Source organism: Alligator mississippiensis, chromosome 4, assembly GCF_030867095.1.
Source record: "Alligator mississippiensis isolate rAllMis1 chromosome 4, rAllMis1, whole genome shotgun sequence".
NCBI lineage: Eukaryota > Metazoa > Chordata > Crocodylia > Alligatoridae > Alligator > Alligator mississippiensis.
In genome coordinates, this window is record NC_081827.1 from 201,297,685 (window position 1) to 201,320,758 (window position 23,074).

At 41.1% G+C, this 23,074-nt stretch overlaps 1 protein-coding gene across 1 annotated transcript in view; it reads right to left on the minus strand.

The window, feature by feature from the left end:
* Positions 1–131: 131 nt before the first annotated feature.
* The window catches only part of FAM171B (family with sequence similarity 171 member B), a 63,848-nt gene continuing 40,905 nt past the window's right edge, over positions 132–23,074 (minus strand). Inside the window, exons 4-11 of the mRNA XM_059727241.1 lie at positions 14,636–14,869; positions 14,061–14,114; positions 13,007–13,099; positions 12,425–12,583; positions 9,740–9,910; positions 7,372–7,488; positions 6,148–6,271; positions 132–5,794 (exon numbers count right to left, since the gene is read on the minus strand). Of these exons, the coding sequence (XP_059583224.1) occupies positions 4,459–5,794; positions 6,148–6,271; positions 7,372–7,488; positions 9,740–9,910; positions 12,425–12,583; positions 13,007–13,099; positions 14,061–14,114; positions 14,636–14,675 (2,094 nt within the window). The 5' untranslated portion in view covers positions 14,676–14,869 and the 3' untranslated portion in view covers positions 132–4,458. The remainder of the gene's footprint in view (positions 5,795–6,147; positions 6,272–7,371; positions 7,489–9,739; positions 9,911–12,424; positions 12,584–13,006; positions 13,100–14,060; positions 14,115–14,635; positions 14,870–23,074) is intronic.

Here is a 23,074-nt window from a genome sequence, read left to right on the forward strand (position 1 = left end):
TACTTCATGTAGAGATCACATGATGTTCCTCTTCGCCCTAAAGATTAAAGCAAACAAGTCTAAAGCAGCATATTCATCTGCAACATGTTTCTTTTAAACCATATTAACTGTGAATTTAAAAAAGTATCAAGAACTTTTTAAAACTATTTTATTATATTGCATGAACTATATAACATTTTACAAATCTTAGTTACATTCTCAGCAATAAATACAGTAGTACTGTAGTAAATACACTGAAACATGAAAAGACACTTCTGACAAAAGAATACAAAAGGTAGAAACACTTCAAAAGGACACAGAGCTTTAGGTATGCCTGGAATGGAAAACAAACATGTTTACAGGAATGTGGTGGGAGATGATTGCCAAGGCAATGTAGTGCTTTTCTGACATTTGAGAATCAATCCTGCAAGGTGTAAGGAACTTGAGTGCCATCAGCTCTAGTGGACTTTAGCACCTCACAGAACTCGCCTCTGAGCTTCATGCTCGAATGTGCATTAAAAGGGGCCTTTTTCCAAATGTAACTACTGAGACATAAAAATATTTACTATCTAAAATATCCACTAAGGTATGACATGTGCTTTAAGTGGATCCATCAGTTGAACAGTGTAATAATACCCCAATACTTGGAAAACATTACAAATTTTCAGAAATTTAACTTTTGACAAACTGCGTAATTTTCAGTTGGCCATTTATAATTTTAAAATGCTAAGAAGATTAAGAATTGCATAAGTATTATAAAGGACTACTATAAAATGGCATCACATTTTTGCAGGAAACATTAATACTTCCCCTTAAGAGTAAACAAGGCTTAGATAAGTGTTTATCATTAAAAACTGCTTTCATATCCCAAAATTTAAGCCTAAGTGTACTGTGCCTGTTGCTGTAAGAGTGGCACACATTTACATTAAAGATATTTCAATAAAAGTGTCTTCAATAAATGCTGGAAACCCAGTCCTAGTTGCTTCATTTCTAAAAGCCCACTGAGGTCAATGAATGGAAGATGAGTGAGAGTTTAGGGTCGCACCCAAAAGGTTAAAAAGAGTGATGCAATGAGCATCCTCGTTCTAGTCTCCCCACTGCTTCCAGGTTCAATTAAATGGCTTGAGACCCAAACTAGCATATGTAGTTTCTGGATATGTGTATATTGCACTTGGGATACTAAATGAATTGTGTCTGATATTGATCTCAAACCAGTTTCATACCTGATAAAGGTAAAGGTATTCATTTAAAAATATCTGCCCCAGACTTAAGGAGATCAGAATCAGGCCCCTTGTGTTAAAAACAAAAAGTTGTTCAAATCCCTACAATTGTGTTATTTTACCTGATTGTTTCTAACCTATTTCCCAAAAAATTGCTACTGGTTCCCAAACGTAAAAAAATGTAGGTGGGTTATGACACAAGTGCTGTTATTATCTACATGCAAGAGTCCATGTTCCAAAATAAACCACTAAATTTGTGGAACAAAGTATTACAGAGACTACGTAATTTCAGTAGTGATATTTCTATTTTGGCTAACAGAAAAAAATGTACATGTGCTTTTTAGATCACCAAGTGTCCTAACTGATAAAATTGGTCTGGGGAAAAAGAAAGGCACTTCAGCAGGGTAATTTATCTTCTTGAATTCTTCAGTGCTCCGAGTAGTGTTTTACCTTTGAAACATATTCCAAATGCAAAACTAAACATTGACAATATCTAATAAGCTAATGCCTTTTAACTAGTGTATTACTGCATTAAAAACTACCATTAGTCCTCTTTGCTTTTTTTATATCTAATAAAAAAATCCTCTTTGGTACAAATTACTGCATATGAGCAAATCAAACTTTTCTTTCCTATATTCTGGATGTTGTTGAGATCAGATAGGATCATTATTCAATTAGTAATCTGACAGCAAATGTGTTTTTCAAAATACCAAGTATAAAGCAAGGTTTTTATAGATTTTGTAATGAGGATGGACCAGGCACATTCTTGATTAGATAGCAGTTCACTAGCATGAGCAATTCCAAATGACAGTTCCTTTCCTGTGCGTGGCTCTGTATGGAGTTAGCAAAGTTACCAGAAAGCTACCCTCCATTTTACTCATCCTATTGAAAATACATCTTGAAGCTTTCATACCCTATTTATAACTATGTCGCTTCTTATTTTTTGGTATTTCAAAGTTTTAGTCTAAAGAAGATGGTTTATTATGCAAAAATATTATTACTTGACTCCATGGGCCACATTATACAAGGTAAAAGACTGCTGTACACCACTCCTGTGGCAGAAATGTTGTATAGAACCTGAGTGCTGTATTACAGCTACAAGGGGCAAAAGACTAAATACCTAAGGTAGATCTTGGACAAGAAACATGCCTAACAGAATTTAATCTTTAGCAGTTTTTATCTACGTAGTATGTGTGCACACATTATCTCCATGTTTAAGGGGAAAGTGATGGCTTTTCATAGTATGACAAAATGGCAGTGATAAACATCTGAGAAGTCAAACATCCTAGAAACAGATATATCAGTTTTTGCAAAAATGACATAACTGAAACTAAACCACTGTGGAAATGAGAATCAGCAAGAAGCTACATGCTTTCCACTCTAATATTCTTCCCTTTAGAGGGGTTCATTTTTAAGTCCTTTACCCCCACCCCCCAGTCCCAACTCTCTGTCACAAGGCAATCATTACCTTGCAATTTTGGAAGAGCTGACACTACATTCTCAAAATCTCATCAGCATTATGAGCTGTTCTATGTTGTTGCTGAGAAATCTAAAAGTCCATGATTCTGTGGTCTATCCCCCTTGGACCTTGTTAGGCCATTCAGTGAAATGCTTTACTCGATATTCTCCCCCATCTTAACTTTCTACATAAATTAAAAATATTTTTAAGAACTATCCTAACTAGGATAGTTTAAAATTAAATTACCAAAGCCAAAGTGTTGCAACTTATCAGAGAAACACCTTTAAGGTAATTGAAAGACACCCTATTTATGTAAAGCATGTTAAAGAGTATACATCTACTTTTCTGTTAGCCAAAGCAGAATCTATCAATTTGACAAAATTATTTTTTAAACATAAAATATATTCTGATGGATTTTTCCTCCCCCTATACATATCTTAGTTATATTTCATGCATTCATGACTTTTGGTATCCATTTAACTGAGGAGTAACTCATAATCAAGACTCTATTATATTGCAGACCAAGGTTGCAGCTCAGCTTCTTCCTGTTCTAAACAAGCAATCAATTTTATAAAGTCTGATTAACACCCCTGTGATGCACAGCCTATGACAAAAGTAGCTCAGACTGGGGAAAATCGACACTGGTTGATGTGTTGACAATTTTCCCCCTATCATTAAAAAAGAGCCTCACAACCTGCAAAGGCACTATTTGTCCATATATACAATATTTTTGTTGGACATTACTAGGGACCTACTTTGATTTCATGAAAACCCTGAAATCGGGCATTGCCCAAGAACACCGCCCCCCCCCCCCAAAAACCCTCACCTAAACACAACATCCTGGCTCCCCAGTGGATGCCAGTGGTCCTCATGGCCGTTGCGGCCTGGCCTCACAGCCCACTGGGGGTGGGGTAGGAATTGGAGCAGCCAAGATAGCAGCCGCCCCTCCCTGCCCCCTACAGCTGATTAGCTTAGAGAACTTCCCGTTACATGGCCCCACCCCTCTCCACCAATCAGCGGCAAGGGGTGGGACCACACAACAGGCAGCCCTCTTGGCCAATCCATGGCAAGGGGCGAGCTCCGTGCAAAAAGGCTGCAAAATCAACTCCATTCACCACAATTTAGGTAGATCCCTAAACATTACGTATTGTGTTCTACCCTAATTACAACAGTATAAATCTGACACAACCCAGATTGCAACTCAACATGATTTGGCTCAATGTACATTGAATAGTACATGAAAAAGGATTTAGCTGACATTTTAATAGTTGAGAGTGGACAGACATCAAGTCCTTAATTATTTCAAGACCATACTAACGTGATTAAGCGATGCAAAATGAAGCAGTGATTAGGACCACAGCAAAGGTAATTTATAAATACTATGAATGGTCACTTAAGTTAGATACAATATTTCAGAAACATCTGAAACTCCCAAACTAGTACAATGCCAGCAACATTAAAAATACCTTCTTTATTGAGTGCCTACATTTGTAGCTGTGCATTCCCAGAGGTGTACCCAAGAATGAAAGGCTTATTAAAATGAAGCCTTCTTTTTCAGATTGCCAAAAATAGCAACTGGAAAATTTAAATATTAGCAATTCTGAGTGACAAATTCACATTTTATATCAATTTCTTAGTCATAATCCTTAGTTTCGACATTAAAAATTGTAACTTTACCTGATACTAGAAAACAATTTAGACTTTCCTTACAAATTCAACATTGCAAATTTACAGCAAGAAGCCAAGAGGAAACAGTGCACGAACCCCCAAGAGGAGCAACAATACTAAACACACTGTGTTTTAGTTTATAGGAATAAGGGGTCTCTCTTCTCTCTTTTTCCAAATGTTATTTTTGCTCTCTCTTTTAGCCATATGTGGCCTATTCCTTTTTTTACCTGGAGGAGTACTGGACTCATGACCTTCTGCTTTATTTTTTCTTCTTATTGGTTCTTCAATTTGCTGTTCTGTAACTGATCCACTTCCTCCATCCAGCATGTGTCTCATAGATTGATCTTCAGGGGTGCAAACATTGGTCCCACTTTCACTGCTACTCAGATCCAAGTCTTCCAAATAAAGGATCTTAGAATGAGGCATGCTTTTAATGAAAGTTTTCTCCCTCTCTAGTTTTCGACTGGGATGATGTTCATTCATGTCAACTCCTGAGTCCAGACTAGTGTCATTGCTATCTGTTTTTCTGCCCTTCTTCAGATCTATAAAAGAGTGCCTTACTTGAGCAATTGGCTTTCCATCTAGTGACACAAACCATGCTCTGGGGTGTGGGGATGGTTTTCCTTTGGAAAGCTCCAGTAATGTTTGTTCTGAAATACCTTGAAGCTCAGATGAAAATGGGGTCATTACAACTGCTTCATTCAGTGTCCCAGGAACAGAGACAGATTCCAGCAAATTGTTGGTGTACCGATCCCAATTTGAATTTTGGGAAGGTAAACCTTGTTGACCATCTAGTATGGCTTTCTCATCTCTGCAGGTTGGGGGCTGTGGATGAACATGCATTGGCATCTTGGGTAACGTCTGTGTATAACTGTCACGATTCATGGGTTCCATCACAGGACTGTAGACTAACTGACCCTTTCTTGGCAAAGTAGCTGACTTAGCAGCATGTAACTGCTCAGGAGAGTGGAAAAGGTCAGAAGTTTGAAGGATGGCAATAGGCTGACTGTATATATGCATTAGTTGTTCTGGAATATGGGAAAGCCCAAACATCTCTTCTTTTACTGCAAGATATAGGTTTTGGTCTTGAACATCCCTTGGAGACTGGGAAACACTACTGTTGATATGCTTTGGCTGCTGCATGTGTCTAACTCCAGCACTAGGATCCAAGGACTGGGATGAATTCCTTGAATGACTACTCTGATTTGATGACTGATACGAGGCATCTTCTGTATAAATTTTAAAACTGCCCCGGGATTTTTTGTCCTCTCTTTCTGTAGAAGTCTTTCTTTGAGGGCTATAAGATGAAACTTTAGGTGAGTATAACTGTGATTTATCCCCTACCCTTAATGACCCCTTGACAGCACTGATGTGATTTATGTGAGTTGTTGATGTTGTCTGGTCCTTTTTTAAGACTTCCAGTTTAGTTGTATTTTTTTCCTTCTTTTGTGACTGACCACATTTATCCCTATGCAAAAGGAAATAGAAGATAATTGTAGAGGACATGTTGGAAAAATATGAGTGATGAATGCAGCAACCGCACTGAACACTGACATTAGACTCAACAGTATGCACTACTGAAAGCAAATAGTTGCAAACAAAACTGTTCTAAAACTATTGCAGTAACTTATATGCACAATTAATTAATGTGCAATGTTATATTAATATAGTGATAATTTTAAGACGCGAGGTGTATGAAATATTTTGTAACACCTAGGCATATTGCTGGGGGAAAAATAATATTTTGACTCAGAAGGGGCTGTTCGTTAACTTCAAATCCCATTTACACAGAGGATACTATAGATTTTCTTTTTTCCTTACCTGCAGTAACAAAGAAGGACAGCGAAGAATCCAATAATAATGACAACAGTACCTCCCAATATAGCTGTTAGGAACACTGTATGATAGGCTGTTATATCCTTGGAAACTGCACTAATAATTGAATCTAGGTTTTTTTTAAAAACAGAAACAGACAAAAATTAGATGCCAAAAACTAATTATTCTGGTTATTGTGCAGAAATGCAGTAGATAGATTACACTGTAGTTTCCTAGCCATCTTAACTGTCCATTTCAGCAACTTTGGAATATAATAACAACAACAACAACAACAATGATAACAACAACAATAATAGTAATAATAATAATAATATAAAATATATAATATAATCAGACTTCAGGGGCTGATGTCTCAAAACACCAAAACATTGCCTTTACATTTGTTTAATTCTAGTCAAATGGTGTTTGTAGCATACCTCTAAATTTGTTTCAAAATACTAATCCCTGGAGTTTCAAGTTTAAACCTCCTGTTCCATCACATTACTTTATTTTTACATTCTGAAATCATATTCTCTCATTCAAAAATTTCACCATATTAATTTTCATTTCTGGAATAAGCATAATTGTAGCGTGTAGGCTGTATGTTTCTATACAGGCAGTATCTATTTGGGCCACTCAACCCTACCACCCCCACCCCCCGCACTGATCCCCCAGTGCATTTCTCCTTTGTGTTCCTGGGTGCAAAAATAGGCATATGGTACCAGATACTCCTCTGTTCTTTATGTTCACATTTCTCTTTTTGATAAAACCCAGAAAGTGATAGTACTGTATAGCTTGGCCCTTTCCCCATCAAAAGACAGCTGAGAATTGAAAAGATGAAGAAGACTGCCTCCTTTGACCCAGAGGAGTATTTTTTCTACACTGTTCAGAAGGTTTCAATCAGAATAATATTTCCTCTTTTTCAAAAAATGATGCTTTGGTTGTGTTCCTGTCACACACATGAAAACAAATGTCAAATAATTTTCCCAGTCATTTAATCCTCCCCTTCCCTTTTTCCCCAAAAGACTAATAGTTTCAGTGTAATACTGGAGTTAACCATTCTAGGAAACAGGTATGAAAAATATAGATAAAACACCTTCAGCTTCTGTCTGGCCTGTATCTTTCTTTAAAAAAAAAAAAAATTATGAACAAGTTTTCTAATACACCTGTATTAAGACTAGTATTATTTAGATTATTTGGTCATTTTAGTTTTCTATTGATATGCAATACCTGTAGTTCCAGGCAGTGGAGCTGCTATCCAATACCCTAAGGTTGGAGCAACATACTTCCATACTAAACGGTCATTTGCTTCCTTTATCATTCCCAGCCCACGATTTACCCAGGCACCTGAAAAAGGAGGCAAGCTAATAAGCATTTCAGGGGATGTGGCTTGTTTCATACAATCTCCTACAAACACAGAAAAGGATTACGAAAAAAACATTGAAAAATATATAGTGTCAGAAAGAAATAAAGAAAATGAAATTGCTGTGATACTTTCACATACAACAGGGCTTGATGTAATTCATGAGCTTGTAAAAAAATAAATAAATAAACCAAAACAAAAAAACCAACTCCTCCTCCCCCCCAAAAAACTAACTCTTTCTCCTTGAATTGATTTGTATATGTCAGTGAAAGCCTGTGTGTAATTGTTTACTTTGAAATAAAATTCAATTTTTTTTAATGATTTCACTTAAATTGACTAGCTATTACACCAAAATAGAAATTAAAAACAAAGTAGATTTCCACCAAAACAAACCATTTTTAGTTCATATTCTCTTATTTTAGGTCTTATTTGTGTAAAGACTAGTTGAAATTTTGTTAAAAGCTATTCATTTATACACAATGAACAGAGTCCAACATCAGGCTTTGCCACATAGTGGACAAGCCATAATAATCCACTAGCCTACAACAGAATGAAAAAGCCTGTTTTTTCTATTTAAATTATCCAAAACTGAAACAGCTCAATTAGTCCAAGGCAGGATTACTGTTAGACCAGAGATCTCACCACCATCTGTTTTGGAGTATAAAGGACAAGCTTTGTGATCTGCCATTCTCCGGCAACGTATGCTCACATATGTGTGTGCAGCAGACGAGACAAAAAGAAACGTACTTAATACTTCGTTAAGTAATAAATATACCCATGCCTGAAATTCTAAGAGTGGAAAACAACCTGTTTTACAAACCAGAACATGCTGAGGGGAACAGTAGAGGAGATGCACAACAAATCTCACTTTAGAATACCAGGAATTTTGTAAAGTGGGTTCTGAAGAAAACAAAATGGTCATAACTTATATATTAACCTTAAGTACAGAGGGTTTACATTTTGTTTTAGATATTCTTTTATGAAAAAACAATTCAATTCTAATGATGTTTAGCTTTGTAAAAGTTCTAGCTCAAGTGAAATAAAACATCTGAAATGGGTAACTATTCATAGAAGTTAACATGCTTTATTTTTCTTCTCCACTCTACTCCACAGAAAACAGAACATACTAAGAAAAATACAGGGACAAATATTATTTTTATATAAAGAAGCATACTTTAATGCACTTTAACAGAAAAAAATAATTGTTTAATTAAAGGTTTGTGTCTCAGAAATAAACCAGTTAGACTCAGGAAACCCAAGAAAAAGGACTACATAATGCTTTAGAGAGAGTTCTGCCTGTCCCTGGTTCATTTGAATCACACCCTGGGATGGCATAGACCAGTAGGAGCAACCTTTTTGGCACGTGCGCCACAAATCAAGCACCGCACCTTCTGAGTGCTACCCCAATCCCTCTTCCTTTGTGTGAACTGCCACTACTTTCTACTCCGTGACCAATTTACTGCTCTGCTTTCCCCCCTACCATGTGCTCTGTCTGATCTGCTGCTCTGCTATCTGCCCCCTGTCCCATCTGCCACTGTACTACCTGGTCCCTTCCAGATATGCTGCATGCCACGCAGAAGCTGCCAGAGCCACCTGAGAGACATGCCACAGGTTGGTCATTCCTGGTGTGGACTACTGATCTGTTTCAGTATAGTTGTTACTATAAATATTTTACATGGAGATACTGTATATTACATTTTAGAAAAAACAATGGTTCTGCCTAAAATCTTCTATTTTCATAAAGAATGATACTTTAAATCATCTTAAGTTATGTCACATCCAGTGCTGTCACTTTATTTCAAGCAACCCTTACAGACATGACTTGGAACACAATATATTCGAACAACCTTAATTTGTTCAAACCTCAACTTTTTGTTCAAGCCCATAGCATGCATTACATTTATACTGTTACAATATCTAATGTCCAAATATAATATTACTGTGAAAATGAAGGTGATCCTCATGATTCTTAATACTTGTAACATTCACATCAGTGCTTTTGTTTGAATCAGTTAAAGCAGTTATGTTCCCGGGTGGGAAGGAGGGGGGACCTCCCTCTAAGTTTAAGATGCATGTTTAAAATTGAGAACTTCTTCCCAAAATATATGTCACCCAACTAAGAAAAAAAAATAATGCTGGATATTATACTGTAAAACATAGATATACCCTATGTCATTCTAATACTAAATATAGTATAGCATTAAAGCTGTATACTGAAGGATTTATCAAACATACCAGTTTTCAGGTCAAATGTCCATGCAGGTATAGCATCTCCTGATTTTACATTATTTGTAGGTAGAAGAGGCAATGTAATATGAATGGGACCATTAACTTTCAATTCTTTTCCAGCAGAAAGGAGGCTTACACATATTGCAGCAAGAGGGGTCAATTCAATACTTTTAAAACCTAAAACATATGGAATAACTTTCTATAACTATACATACTGGCATGTATTTATAAAAAATATATAATTTACTGAAAAAAATGCAAACCATCAAAGAATATTTGGATCCACATCACAAGATGTCAATATAGCTTGAGCAAAAAAAACTCAAGCATTTCTTTGGTTACCTTTTATTGAGAGTACTGTTCTGTAGTTATACCTATTCAAAAAATTTAAAAACAAAATATATATTTACAATAAAAGTGGTTCAACAGTGCTGGCAGAACACAACTTGGCAAATTCTGGCTGTTTAGAGGCTTTTACTTACAGGCTTCAGAAGCCTCATTCTACCTTAAATACTATACACCTGTTCAGAAAAAAAAAAAAAGAGTTCTAAATGTATGGACAGGTATAAATATAAATGATAATCAAAATGAAACTCCCGTATTAAGTGATACATTTGCAGAGTTCTCAGTAGTCAAGCAGATTTAGTAATAAAACTTTACTAAAAGGTTTCATTTGTTATTTGGATGTTCCTTTGTAGAGTTGACTGTGGGGTACAGTACTCAAGGCTTGTCAAAATACTCAAAGCAACCTTCTGCTTTATGGGGTAGGCTGCAAGCATGCTCCCTTTTTCCTTATACTAACATGCAACAACAGACACCATATGATGCAAAAGCTTCAGAATCTAGCGTGACAGGTTTTTGAAGACTGAAACAGAATTATTAAATATCAGAACGATATTAGTGCTTTGCACATGGTTAGAAGCTGATTGTGAGAGAACCACCAGATCTCAATTATCTCCTACCTGCCTTAGGATACAAACTATTTCTCTGGGATCCTATGAATAATTTAAGAATACATCAAAGAATTAAAGAAAAGTTCGATGGTGAGGAACACTGTTTATCATCTGAGGCTTCAAATTCAAAAGGTGCATTATAAACAACCTGTTTTTCTTGGCATCCTCAAAAATCCACATAAATCTACATCTAAATAAATAGGGTACTGGTATTTGTGAATATTTTGATTAACTGCAGATTAAACAAACCAGAGTATGACACACAAATGAGCTAGCTAGAAACTATATCACTAATATCATCCCCTGCAAATCAATGAAACCACAGAACTGCATTGAATTTGAGTGCATCACTGTGTATTGAAAGAAGCGGAATGGGTGATGAAATACTAATTGTCTGGGACAGCTTAGTCTATCCTGCCTTGAACAAGAGATTGAACTCTTGTGGTCCTTTCCAGCCCTATTCTCCTCTGTTGGTTCCAATGTGATCTTCTGGACAGCAACATAACTAGGTGGATTAGGACATAATAGTAAATAAATATTGATTCTGCCTGTGCCTTATTTAAGAATGCTTTAAAAAGGTGTAATATTTAAAAGTAATTTTTACCAACTCATGGAATCTCTACCCTGAAAGGATATTTTATACTTAGTTTAATAGACACGTGTGGACAATATCATTACATTTGTTCTTTGTATATTTAGAGTGCCTAGTTGGTGTCACTATGCTTAAACAGGCTTACATGGATTAACTGTAACTAAATCAATAATACTACAACATGGATTAAGTATTTGAGATAGATTAGTTTCCCTGTTATTTTTATGCTGGGTGACATGGTTCCAAACCCAGATAGGTAAAAGTTATAGCCGAAATGAATCAGCTGAGGATCTGCCCATAAACTGCTGAAATTCCAGTGACTTCAAGAGTGACTGCAATTTATACCACATCAGATTCAGGCACAGTAAGGTATTTTGTAATGTGCAGAACACACAGAACATAGCAAACACCTTCAAATTCCACTTCAATGAATGGGAGTTTCACGTGTGCTAACACTGTAGTTTAAGGCCTTGCCACAATACAGTAAGTGTTATAATCCTATAAGGGAAACTAGTCTGGATGGAAAAATAGTGTATTTGTCTCTGCAGGAGGTAAGAGTAGCAGCATATTATGTTCTTTTGGTAGATATGTAGGTAGGTGCAGAAGGCCATGAGTTACTCCTCTGTAGTATAGTATAGTAAAAGCTGTGTTATCTGGCACTTTACAAGCTGGCATGCTTTATTAACTGGCATGCCGGCTTGTAAGGTAAAAGTGAAACTGGAAGTGCCCACTGTGGCACTTCTGGTTTGCTGAGCCCCCACAGCCCAGGGCAAAGCAGCCTGTGCTGCCGAGCCCCCACAATGACAATTCTTTCCCCCTTTCTTTTCTGCCCCCCTCCCTGTCCCTCTCAGCGGGAGGGGCGACGACGCACCAGATGCAGCGGCCTCTCAGGTAACAGGCATATTTTATTATTCGGCACTCCCGATTCCCCATGGGTGCCAGATAAAGTTTTGCTGTATTTATAATCCCAATTCTGGATCCTATGGCACTCAGAAAAAAGTCAACTAAATTAATTGGGAGCTCTTTCAGGCCTTCATTATTAAAGAATGAATCTTGCATAGCATATATACACATTTTTTATATAAACACATACATACATGCATACACACACAGAGCACAAACTTAGATGCAACAAGGGTAATATACCTGATTTATTTAGAAGGATCCCTGTTGTGTAGAGAAAATTGTCCACTTTCAAAAACTGCTGTGGCACTGTCAGATAGGCTGTCACATTTGTAATATGGTGGTTTATTGGAAGTTTTATTAAATATTTGGGAAACTGAACACTTGGTTGAGATTTGGCATCTGTGAAGAAAAACATTTTTAATTAGCAAGGTTTCAAACAGAGCTAACACTTTTCACTGTGACAATCTAGAAATTCATTCAGCATAAAACCTACTGCATCCCACTTCTCTGCGCTTGTTATTATCTAGTTCTAATCCACCACCTTCCACTATCACACATACCATGATGTTATCAGAAAGCTGAGCTCTTCTTCCCTTTCCCACCCTCACTCTTAAGTCCCAACTCTAGCATACCTTCCCCAGACAATGTATATGTAAAGAATCTGGCCCCGAGTGTAATAAGTAACATGCATATTTCACTTTACTAGAGATGAACAGTACTCAGGAGGCCAACTGCGTTAGTAACTGTGCTGGCCATGATCTTGAGGTTTGTAGTTTTTCACACAAACTGTTTACATCCTAGTTGGCATAATGGACTACTTACCGGACAGTTTTCCAGTAATTAAAACAGTATCTTCAAACAGCCATATATTAGCTTGGCTTTGTGGAAACAATGAAAGTGTCACAGATGAGTATACTGGGGAAAATAGCACATTAAGAAAACTTGGTTAAGACTAGAAATGTTGCAGAAAAAAGTTCAGATAAAACATACAATTTTGAACAATGATGAACCAGTTATCAAGAAGGATGATGTCAAAGAAAACAGATGGAGCAAGTGGCCCCTTCTAGTTTATGGCTGAATAGTATAGGCTGAGCAGTGAAGATTACACTACATGGCTCATGCTGTACATAGTCTGTAGATAAATACACATGATTTAAGTTCCTGGACAATCTATTTCTCTCTCTGTAAGAAAAAGACACTTTAACCACCTCATAAGAGAACTATATTGGCAAACAAAAAATGCAACACTTAAAAACAGGCCACACATGAAGATGTACTACAGATGAGAATCAGGGGTGGATCCAACAGGGGTGCTGTGGCATGGCCACCTGCCTCCTTCCTGATCATGCCACAGCAGCTGCAGATAGGGACTTAAGTCCTGAAATTAAAAATACCCCACCCTCCCTTCCTCTGCATGATCAAAGGCACAACCTTGCCTCAACTCTTCCCTCCCCATTCCCTTCTTCCCAGCCTGCCGCTGCCACCAGTGTCCTCACTGTTCTGGGGATGAGAGGAGCTCCTGCCTATTCCAGCTGTACTGTGTGGGGGCTGGGCTGAGTCTAGGTGTAGCAATGGATGGGTGAGCACCCTGCCCTCCTCCCCCCAACTCTGCCTGCTCCTCCCGAGTGTTCTTCAGAAGCCTGGGGACAGGCATAGAGAGAAGGAACGTATCTGCCCACCACTGCTGCTACTGCTATGGTCCTGCGTGACTTCAGCTCCCAAACCACCCAGCTGGAGTGGAACAGAGCTCCCCTTGCCACCAGGATATTGTGGAGCTCAGAAGCAGTAGGCTGGAGTCAGGGACAAGAGGGAGAAACAGGAGGGAAGGGGATGTGCCTCTGAGCAGAGAGAAGAAGGGAAGCTGTGGAATTCTTACCTTCTTTGGGACTTAAGTCCCCAGCTGCTGCTCCTGTGTTGTGGTCTGCCTGCCCTGGTTTGAGGAAAGGGGTAAAGGAAGCTGGGAGATGGGGGTGCAGCACCAGCTGCTGCAACTGCACCCCCCATGTGTAAAATCCTAGATCTATTTCTGACTAGGATGGTGGAGGGAAGGAATCAGAGGAGTTGCATAGAGGCAAAGCAACATTCTTGCCTCTAGGTACTATATGATTTTAAGAACTTTGAAATACATAGCTGACCCTTCACTCATTCTCCAATGAACAACACAAATGTGCTCACAAACACATTCCTTCTTAGAATACACTGCCATCCCACTGCAATAATCTTTTTCTTGCTGGATTTTCAACAGCTAATAGAATTTCAGTTCTAAAAATCCACATGATAAATTTGTCAAACTTGAAGCGTCACTTACTCTTATACCTGTATTCACTTGTAACTTTGGTTCACTTGACTCAATCATGTTCAGTTGGTGACAATTAAATGGATCATCCAAGGAAGGAAAACATTTTAATTGTATATAAATTCAGTGGAATAACAATATTTTAAGAGACTTACTTGGCATTCTCCCAGTCTTCCATGGTAAGGGTGTTAACATGTAGCCATCTTTGTATGACACAATAGTTAAGCTTAGTCCCAACCTGTAGGGAACTTTTATTAATACTGCTCCATTGTTTCCAGTGAGCGTGGAATTTGTCTTTGTGTAGTTAACAAACACTTCTACAGTTGCCTGGCATAGGTATTGATGACTGACAAAGTCATTTACTTGAACTTTCAGTATAAACGCAGATCCTGTGATAGGGAAAAAGGCAACAGGTCATAAGCCCTAATAACTAAGCATATTTACCTAAACGTCATCATTTGTCTTATATTTACCATACTCTGTAACGAACTGACTATACATTTTGATAAAGTTTTTTCTCACGTGCCAAATCTTAGCTCTCAGAATGCATTTGTTCAACCAAAACAGTTGTTGCAGTTGTTCAGCACTACCCAAAGTGCAAGTGATGCTGATGGAACACACAATGGACACTTTCTGTAGAGTACAATTTTTTATTCCTCTATGTTCTCATTACAAAGCTTACTTTGTAAGACATGTGATATAATGCCCTGGAACTGTAAGCTACAAAGATTGAGAGGAAAAATATTAATATGGGAGCGCATTGCATCACTGTAATTTAGTGAAATAAACTCACGAGCAACAAATGCTGCCACTCCAACAAAATCTATCTATAACGGTAATAGAACATTCCTGTATCTTTTATGATAAAGCCTCCCATGACAGTGGTTTATCCTTTTCCAATACCAATACAATATAAGACTACAACGCAAAAGTTTTGTCAACTTAGCTATACTGGCAAAGCCCCTTTATGGTGAAACAGATTGTCTGAATAAATTGCAGACAATCTGGATATTTAGGGATTTGTTGATATAGCTATAAAAGTTAGGTATGTGAAAAAAATGATTAAACTCTGCTGACAAAACTTTGTAGCATAGACCTAACCCAAAGTAAATGATTTATCCTACAGAGGATTCTGGAGTGGCCGAAATAACTTAGGAATATTAAATGTCAACCAGGACATTGGGTGTTCATTCTACACATTCTTGATTGAATAAAGTAGGCGGTGGACACAAATAAGCAAACAGGACAGTGGCTGCTTATAAGGCTCCCAGGTAGGTCCCCTTAAGGTAGGGGCTAAAGGAAAATGCCAAGTCTTTACCGGGAGGATTCTATTTTCTTGGCTCTAGTCAAGCTACAGACAATGCTGAGAACCCATAGATAAAAAAAGGACCAAAAACAGATAAGAGAGGAGGCAGTTTTTGAGAACAGTGTGTGAAACATTCTGACACATACAGATTCTACTAAATGGTGTGAAACAGTCGCATGCATTTCAAGCACAGGTAGGAGTATAAGACTTAGGTCAGAGAAAAGTTATGCAGATTTTTTGTTGATTAAATACTCTTATTTTATAATTTACTCCTATGGTTTAATTGGCAAAACTCTTAATTTAAAAAGGCTGTTTGGGGGTTAGTAGAACCCACTGGTGACAACTCTGCCAAGAGGAAGAACCATAGGTAGGCTAAGCCAGTTGGAACTCTTAAACTAAGCATGTTTGATCTATATGATACCATAGGATCTGTTTTGAATGAAGGAATCTTGAGATTCTACCCAAAGACAGATGAGGATCTGATGCCTTGAGGTGGTAACACACTGATGCCAGGGGTGAAGGGGTGTAGTTAAATCTATAACCATAGCACCATACTCATTTAAAACAAACTACTTTTTTCTTGAGAATGAGTTTAGAAATATAAAGAAAGGTGGTTTCTGTTACTAGTTCTGCTAAATAATCCAGAGTCAGGAAACTATTCTGCATCATCACCAGAGTTCATGCTGCGTCTTTCAGTCCTTCACCGTAATAAAAACATTCTTCCTGAATAAAAGCATTCACATCAACATCTCATCCCAGGAGAAACATCCCATCTCTTAAAAACTGACAATCCCACTGCACACCTGTTTTCCAACTTAGATTCCACAGACATTCAGGCTGGAAGGGACCTCAGAAGATCGAGTCCAGCCCCCTGCCCCAGGGGCAGGAAGTCAGCTGGGGTAACAGGATCCCAGCAAGATAAACATCCAATTTTCTCTTGAAGGTGTTCAAAGTAGGTGCTTGAAGCACCTCTGATGGCAGACTACTCCAGACCTTGGGGGCTTGGACAGTAAAGAAATTCTTCCTTATGTCCAGCCTGAAACGGTCTTGCAGGAGTTTATGACCGTTCGACCTCGTCATCCCTTGGGGCGCTCTAGTGAACAAACATTCCCCCAGATACTGGTGAACACCCCTGATAAACTTATAGGTGACCATCAGATCGCCCCTGAGCCTGCCCTTTTCCAGGCTAAAGAGCCCATGGCTCTCAGCCTCTCGTCATAAGGTCTGTTTTTCTGACCTCTGATCATGCACGTGGCTCTTCTCTGCACTCTCTCAAGCTTCTCCACATCCTTTTTGAATTGTGGAGCCCAAAACTGGATACAGTACTCCAGCTGCAGCCTCACCAAGGCCAAGTACAATGGGAGAAAGACATTCTGGGATTTGCTTGAGAAGCATCTACGGATGCAAGCCAGCATTTTGGTCGCTTTACTAGCTGCAACATCACATTGAAGGCTCGTGTTCATCTTGTGGTCAATCATGACCCCCAAGTCCCTTTCATCCATAGTGCTAGCCAGCGTAGCACTGCCGAGCTTATAAGGATGCTGCAGGTTTTTCCTCACAAAGTGGAGAAACTTGCATATTTTGGTGTTAAACACTATCAGGTTCTCATCTGCCCATTTCCTGAGCCTGTCAAGGTCAGCCTGGATCACCCTCCTGTCCTCAGGTTTGGTATCACCGGCGAACTTGGTCAGTCCACTTCTGACTCCAATGTCCACATCATTAATGAAGATGTTCAACAGTACAGGTCCAAGGACAGAGCCTTGAGGGACCCCACTGGTCATAGGGCACCATGACGATTGACTTGCATCAACCACCACCCTCTGGGTCCAACCACGGAGCCAATTCCCCAGCCAGTGGATCGTGGTGAGGTCAAGCCTGCAGTTAGCCAGTTTTGCCAAGAGGTGATCATGGGATACCAGATCGAAGGCTTTTTTAAAGTCAAGATACAGGACATCAATCTCCTCTCCCTTGTCTAGGTGATAAGTCACCTGCTCGTAAAAGGAAATGAGATTGGTCAAGCAAGACCTACCTGCAACAAACCTGTGCTGGCTATCCCTCAGGTTGTTGCCATTGGCCAGTCCGTTAAGAATGGCCACTGATGATTTTTTCTAAGACCTTCCCCAAGATAGAGATCAGGCTGATGGGCCTGTAATTTGCCAGATCCACTTTCCTCCCTTTTTTGAAGATAGGCACCACATTGGCCTTCTTCCAATCTTCAGGCACTTCACCAGAGTGCCAGGAGTTAACGAAGATCCGTGCCAGCAGCTGAGCTATGATGCTAGCCAGCTCCTTGAGTACCCTGGGGTGTAAACCGTCAGGGCCAGCTGACTTGAAGGTGTCTGGCCTCTCAAGATGTTCCTTCACAAAGTTAGCATTCATGGAGGGCAAGGAATCTCCCTCACCTGGGCCTCCCTGTCCCATAATGGGTAAGTGTGTCCTGTGGGATTGATGAAAGACCGACGCAAAGTACCCATTTAGTAGGTTGGCTTTTTCCCAGGCGTTGGTTGCCAGTTGTCCCTTCTGGTTTAACAGGGGTCCAGTGTTGCCCTTGCTTTTCCTCTGGCTCCCCACATATCTAAAAAAGGACTTCTTATCCTTGATAATAAAAAGCTAGTAGCTAGTTGGAGTTCAGTTGCAGCCTTGGCTTTCCTTGTTTGCTCCCTGCAGGTCCAGACCATTCCGGAATATTCCTCCTTGGAGGTGGATCCCATCCTCCATCCTTTGTAGGTCTTTCTTTTTAGCCGCAGGAGGTCCGCTAGTTCCCTGGAGAGCCAAGGGGACTGCTGTGCCCTTTTTCTGCTTTTCCTCCGAGATGGAATAGCATTAGCTTGTGCATCTTTTTTATGACCAGGTTACAAAACACCTGGACACAGGAGTAGGGGTTGATGTCGTTTACTTAGACTTCAGGAAAGCCTTCAATACGGTATCCCACACCATACTGGTGAACAAGTTAAGAGGCTGTGACTTGGATGACTACACAGTCCGGTGGGTGGTGAATTGGCTAGAGGATCGTACCCAGAGAGTCGTAGTGGATGGGTCAGTATCAACCTGGAAGGGTGTAGGCAGTGGGGTCCCACAGGTCTCGGTCCTTGGACCGATACTCTTCAATGTCTTCATCAGCGACTTGAACGAGGGAGTGAAGTGTACTCTGTCCAAGTTTGCAGATGACACAAAACTGTGGGGAGAAGTGAACACGCCGGAGGGCAGGGAAGAACTACAAGCAGACCTGGACAGGTTGGACATACGGGCAGAAAACAACAGAATGCAATTCAACAAGGAGAAATGCAAAGTGCTGCACCTAGGGAGGAAAAATGTCCAGCATACCTAATGCCTAGGAAATGACCTGCTTGGTGGCACAGAAGCGGAAAGGGATCTTGGAGTCCTAGTGGACTCCAAGACGAACATGAGTCGTCAGTGTGACGAAGCCATCAGAAAAGCCAATGGCACTTTATCGTGCATCAGCAGATGCATGACAAACAGAACCAAGGAGGTGATAATTCCCCTCTATTGGGCGCTGGTCAGACCACAGTTGGAATACTGTATGCAATTTTGGGCACCGCACTTCAAGAGGGATGTGGATAACCTGGAGAGGGTCCAGAGAAGGGCCGCTCGTATGGTTAAGGGCTTGCAGGCCAGGCCCTATGAGGAGAGACTAGGGCACCTGGACCTCTTCAGCCTCCGCAAGAGAAGGCTGAGAAGTGACCTTGTGGCTGCCTATAAGTTCATCACAGAAGGGAATTGGTGAGGTTTTACTCACCAAGGCGCCCCTAGGGGTTACAAGAAATAATGGCCACAAGCTAGAAGAGAGCAGATTTAGACTAGACATTGGGAAGAACTTCTTCACAGTTAGAGTGGACAAAGTCTGGAATGAGCTCCCAAGGGAGGCAGTGCTCTCCCCTACCCTGGGGGTCTTCAAGAGGAGGTTAGACAGGCATCTAGCTGGGGTCATCTAAACCCAGCACTCTTTCCTGCCTATGCAGGGGGTTGGACTCAATGATCTATTGAGGTCCCTTCCGAACCTAACATCTATGAATCTATGAATCCAGGATCGCTTCCTTGAGGAGCAACCACTCTTCCTGAACTCCCCTCCCCTTTGGGTTATTGTCCCTTAGGGCCTCACTGACAAGTCTCCTGAGCTTGTCAAAGTCAGCTTTCCTGAAGTCAAGGACTTCTGTAGTGCTGATGGTCTTGCCAGCTTCACGGCAGATGGTGAAGGTGATCAGCTCGTGGTCGCTGTCACCCAGCTTCCCATCAATTGTTAGGTCGCTGATTAGGTCGTCCCTGGTTGCCAATACCAGGTCGAGCAGCACTTTACCTCTCGTTGGCCCATAGACTTATGTCAGATAGAGGTCATCCATGTACAAGAGGAAGCTTTGCAACTGCTCCAATTTAGCCAAGCACTGTTCCCACGAAATGTCTGGGTAATTGAAGTCTTCCATGACAACCATAGACTGAGAGCATGTGGCCTCACCCAATTCCCTGGCAAACTCCAGTCAAGCTCCTGCCTTTGGATGGGAGGTCTGTAATAGACTCCTACCATTGTGTCCCCTATGCCGTGTTCCCCATGGATTTTAACCCAGAGGGTCTCCAGTCATCCACCCTAGTCGCCAATATTAGCTTGCAGGGATGCCTAGCTCTCCTTGACATAGAGAGCTACAACCCCGTCGCCTTTTGTCCACTCAATCCCTCCTGTACAGGGTATAGCAGTCTATAGCCATGGTCCAGTCATGGGTGGAGTCCCACCAGGTCTCCGTTAGCCCTATGACATCATAATTATTTGTGTTAAGCAGAAGGACAAGTTCGTCCTGTTTATTCCCCAAGCTCCTGGCATTCATGTACAGGCAAGCAAGTGTCCCCTTGTGGGACCCAGCCTTGCCTGAAGATTGTTCCAGGGCTGGGGCAAGGGTGGGCTCCCTTAAGTGCCTTGGCCTGCTGGCTTTGCAAGGGTTCCTCAGCAGGCCAGCAGTGGTGGTAGTCCCTCTGTCTCCTGGCGGTCTTAGTTTAAAGCCCAGTAGAGCAGATCAGCCAGTCTGGCTGAGAAGAGCCTCCTCCACAGCAGAAAAAGGTGGAGGCCGTCTCTTCCTAGCAGCTTGCTTCCACTCTCACCAAAGAGCAGACTGTGGTCATGGAAGCCAAAGCCTTCCCGATGACACCAGCACCACAGTCTTTGGTTTACTACCTGGATCCTCCTCTCCCTCCTCACTCCGTAGCCCGAGACTGGGAGGATCAAAGAAAACACCACCTGCACCCCCAGACCCTTTAGCCCCGCTCCCAAATCCCTGTAGCACTTCATGACCCGGCTGGGAGTGCTCCGAACCATGTCATTGGTGCCCACATGGCTAAGGAGCATAGGGTAGTGGTCAGTGGGCTGCAGGAGTTTAGACATCTTCTCTGCAATGTCTCGGATTTGGGCTCCTGGGAAGCAACAGACTTCCTGGGCTAAGGGGTCGGGGTGGCAGATTGTCCCCTCGGTCCCCCTCAGGGTGGAGTCTCCCATGACAAACACTTTGTGTTTGGTCTTAGGGAGAGCGGGGTCGGTAGCTGCAATTAAGCCTGTGTTGCCTGCAGGAGCTGGCAGCTTCACAGGCTCTGCTGGGGGTGAAGACAACTGTAATACTTGAAGACAACTGTAATAATCCTTGTTTCACATGTTACCATGGCCCCCTTTACATGAGCAGGTAAAGGCGCAATGAGATCTAATGCACAATTCACACAATCACTTCTCCCGTCATGCCACATGTGCATGGCAGGAGGCATGGCTGTGGAATAGCATATTAGGTCCCATCACTCCTTATTCCCAGTGCAGGGGGAGCCCAATTCTAGGCTCCCCCTGCACCAGCAAGAAGCAAGCTCTTGTGGCAGGGAGCCTCATGCTGGGGTCAACTGGGGTCTGTTGAGGGTCTCTCAGCTGTGGGAGCACCCCGTGCACCCCTGTGGCTGGGGGATTGCCACAGGAGGGATCTCCCCACCCCAGGGATGCAGGGAGACCCCCAGGGCTGGAGGATCACTGCACTCCCAGAACAGGGGGATCACCCCTATGGTGATCCTCTAGCCTTGGGGTTTTATCCCACCCCTCATGGTGGGAAGGCACCTGCAGCAATCCTCCAGCTTCAGGGGTTTTCCCACACCCCAGAGCCATAGGAATCATGGTAGATGTGACCCCCAGGATCCGGGGATTTCCCGCATCCCTGGACTCTGGGAATCATGGCTACCACAATCTCCAAGGCTTGGGGTGTTTGAAATCGTCAGACCCTGGGGATTGTGGTTGCTGCAATCCTTAGGGCTCGAGGTTTTTTTCACTGGGCATGGTGCATCCCTACAGCTGGGAGCCCCATCAACCAATGGGGCTCCCACCACAGGGAAAGACCCTGCTACACTTGCAAATTAAAGCTTTGATAGCAACCAGCTATAAAGTTAGTACATATTTTTTGAGGTCTAACTTTATAGCTGGTTGGAGATTTTTATGGTGTGATAGCTGGTCTCCAGTTAATAGTACAATACCTGTAACATGTAGAGGAGGCTATTTTACCACTATCACATAGTTATACCAGAGAAAGCAAAGTGCTCACGTAATTTACAGAAATGTATTAAGTGATGTAGTATAACTTCATAAGAAAACACAAGATGGTTTCACACACCTCTGAGCCCTGGGGAGCACAACTGCCATACTCCCCAGATCCTGGAGGTTTCATACGCCTCAGAGCCTTGAGAATCATAGCTACCTTGATCCTCAGGACCCAGGGGTTTCAGGCTGGGCATGGTGCACTCCTGTGGCTGTGATCCTGCTACACATACAAATTAAAACTGGATAGCAACTAGCTTTGAAGTCAGTACACATTTTCAAGGTCTAACTCTATAGCTAGTTGGAGCTTTTTACTTTGCACATGTAGCTGGTCTTAAGTAATTGCACAATTAGGAAGTTTATTGTGCAATATCTGTAACATGTAAGGGAGACCTACATCACCTGCAGCTTAATTTTTGGCTTGTGGTGACAACAGATCCTCAAACTCCAAAAGAAGCAGGGTAAGATGAAGACCTACTGTTAGAATCTGCAGACCTGCTGAGAAAGAATGCATTAATGTAAGTGTAAGAGTTTATCTAGAATGAGTACCTGTTATCTGTAGGAAAATGTACAATGAGTTAGTCACAATCTATTGCTCCCCATCAGATTTTTATCCTGTCAGTCAAATTCTCACTTCTCTACGCAATTGCTATATTGTATTTTTCTGCTTTTTAAACACTGCTAATTAGAGGATTTGACATTCCCTTGTGATACCCACAGTATCTT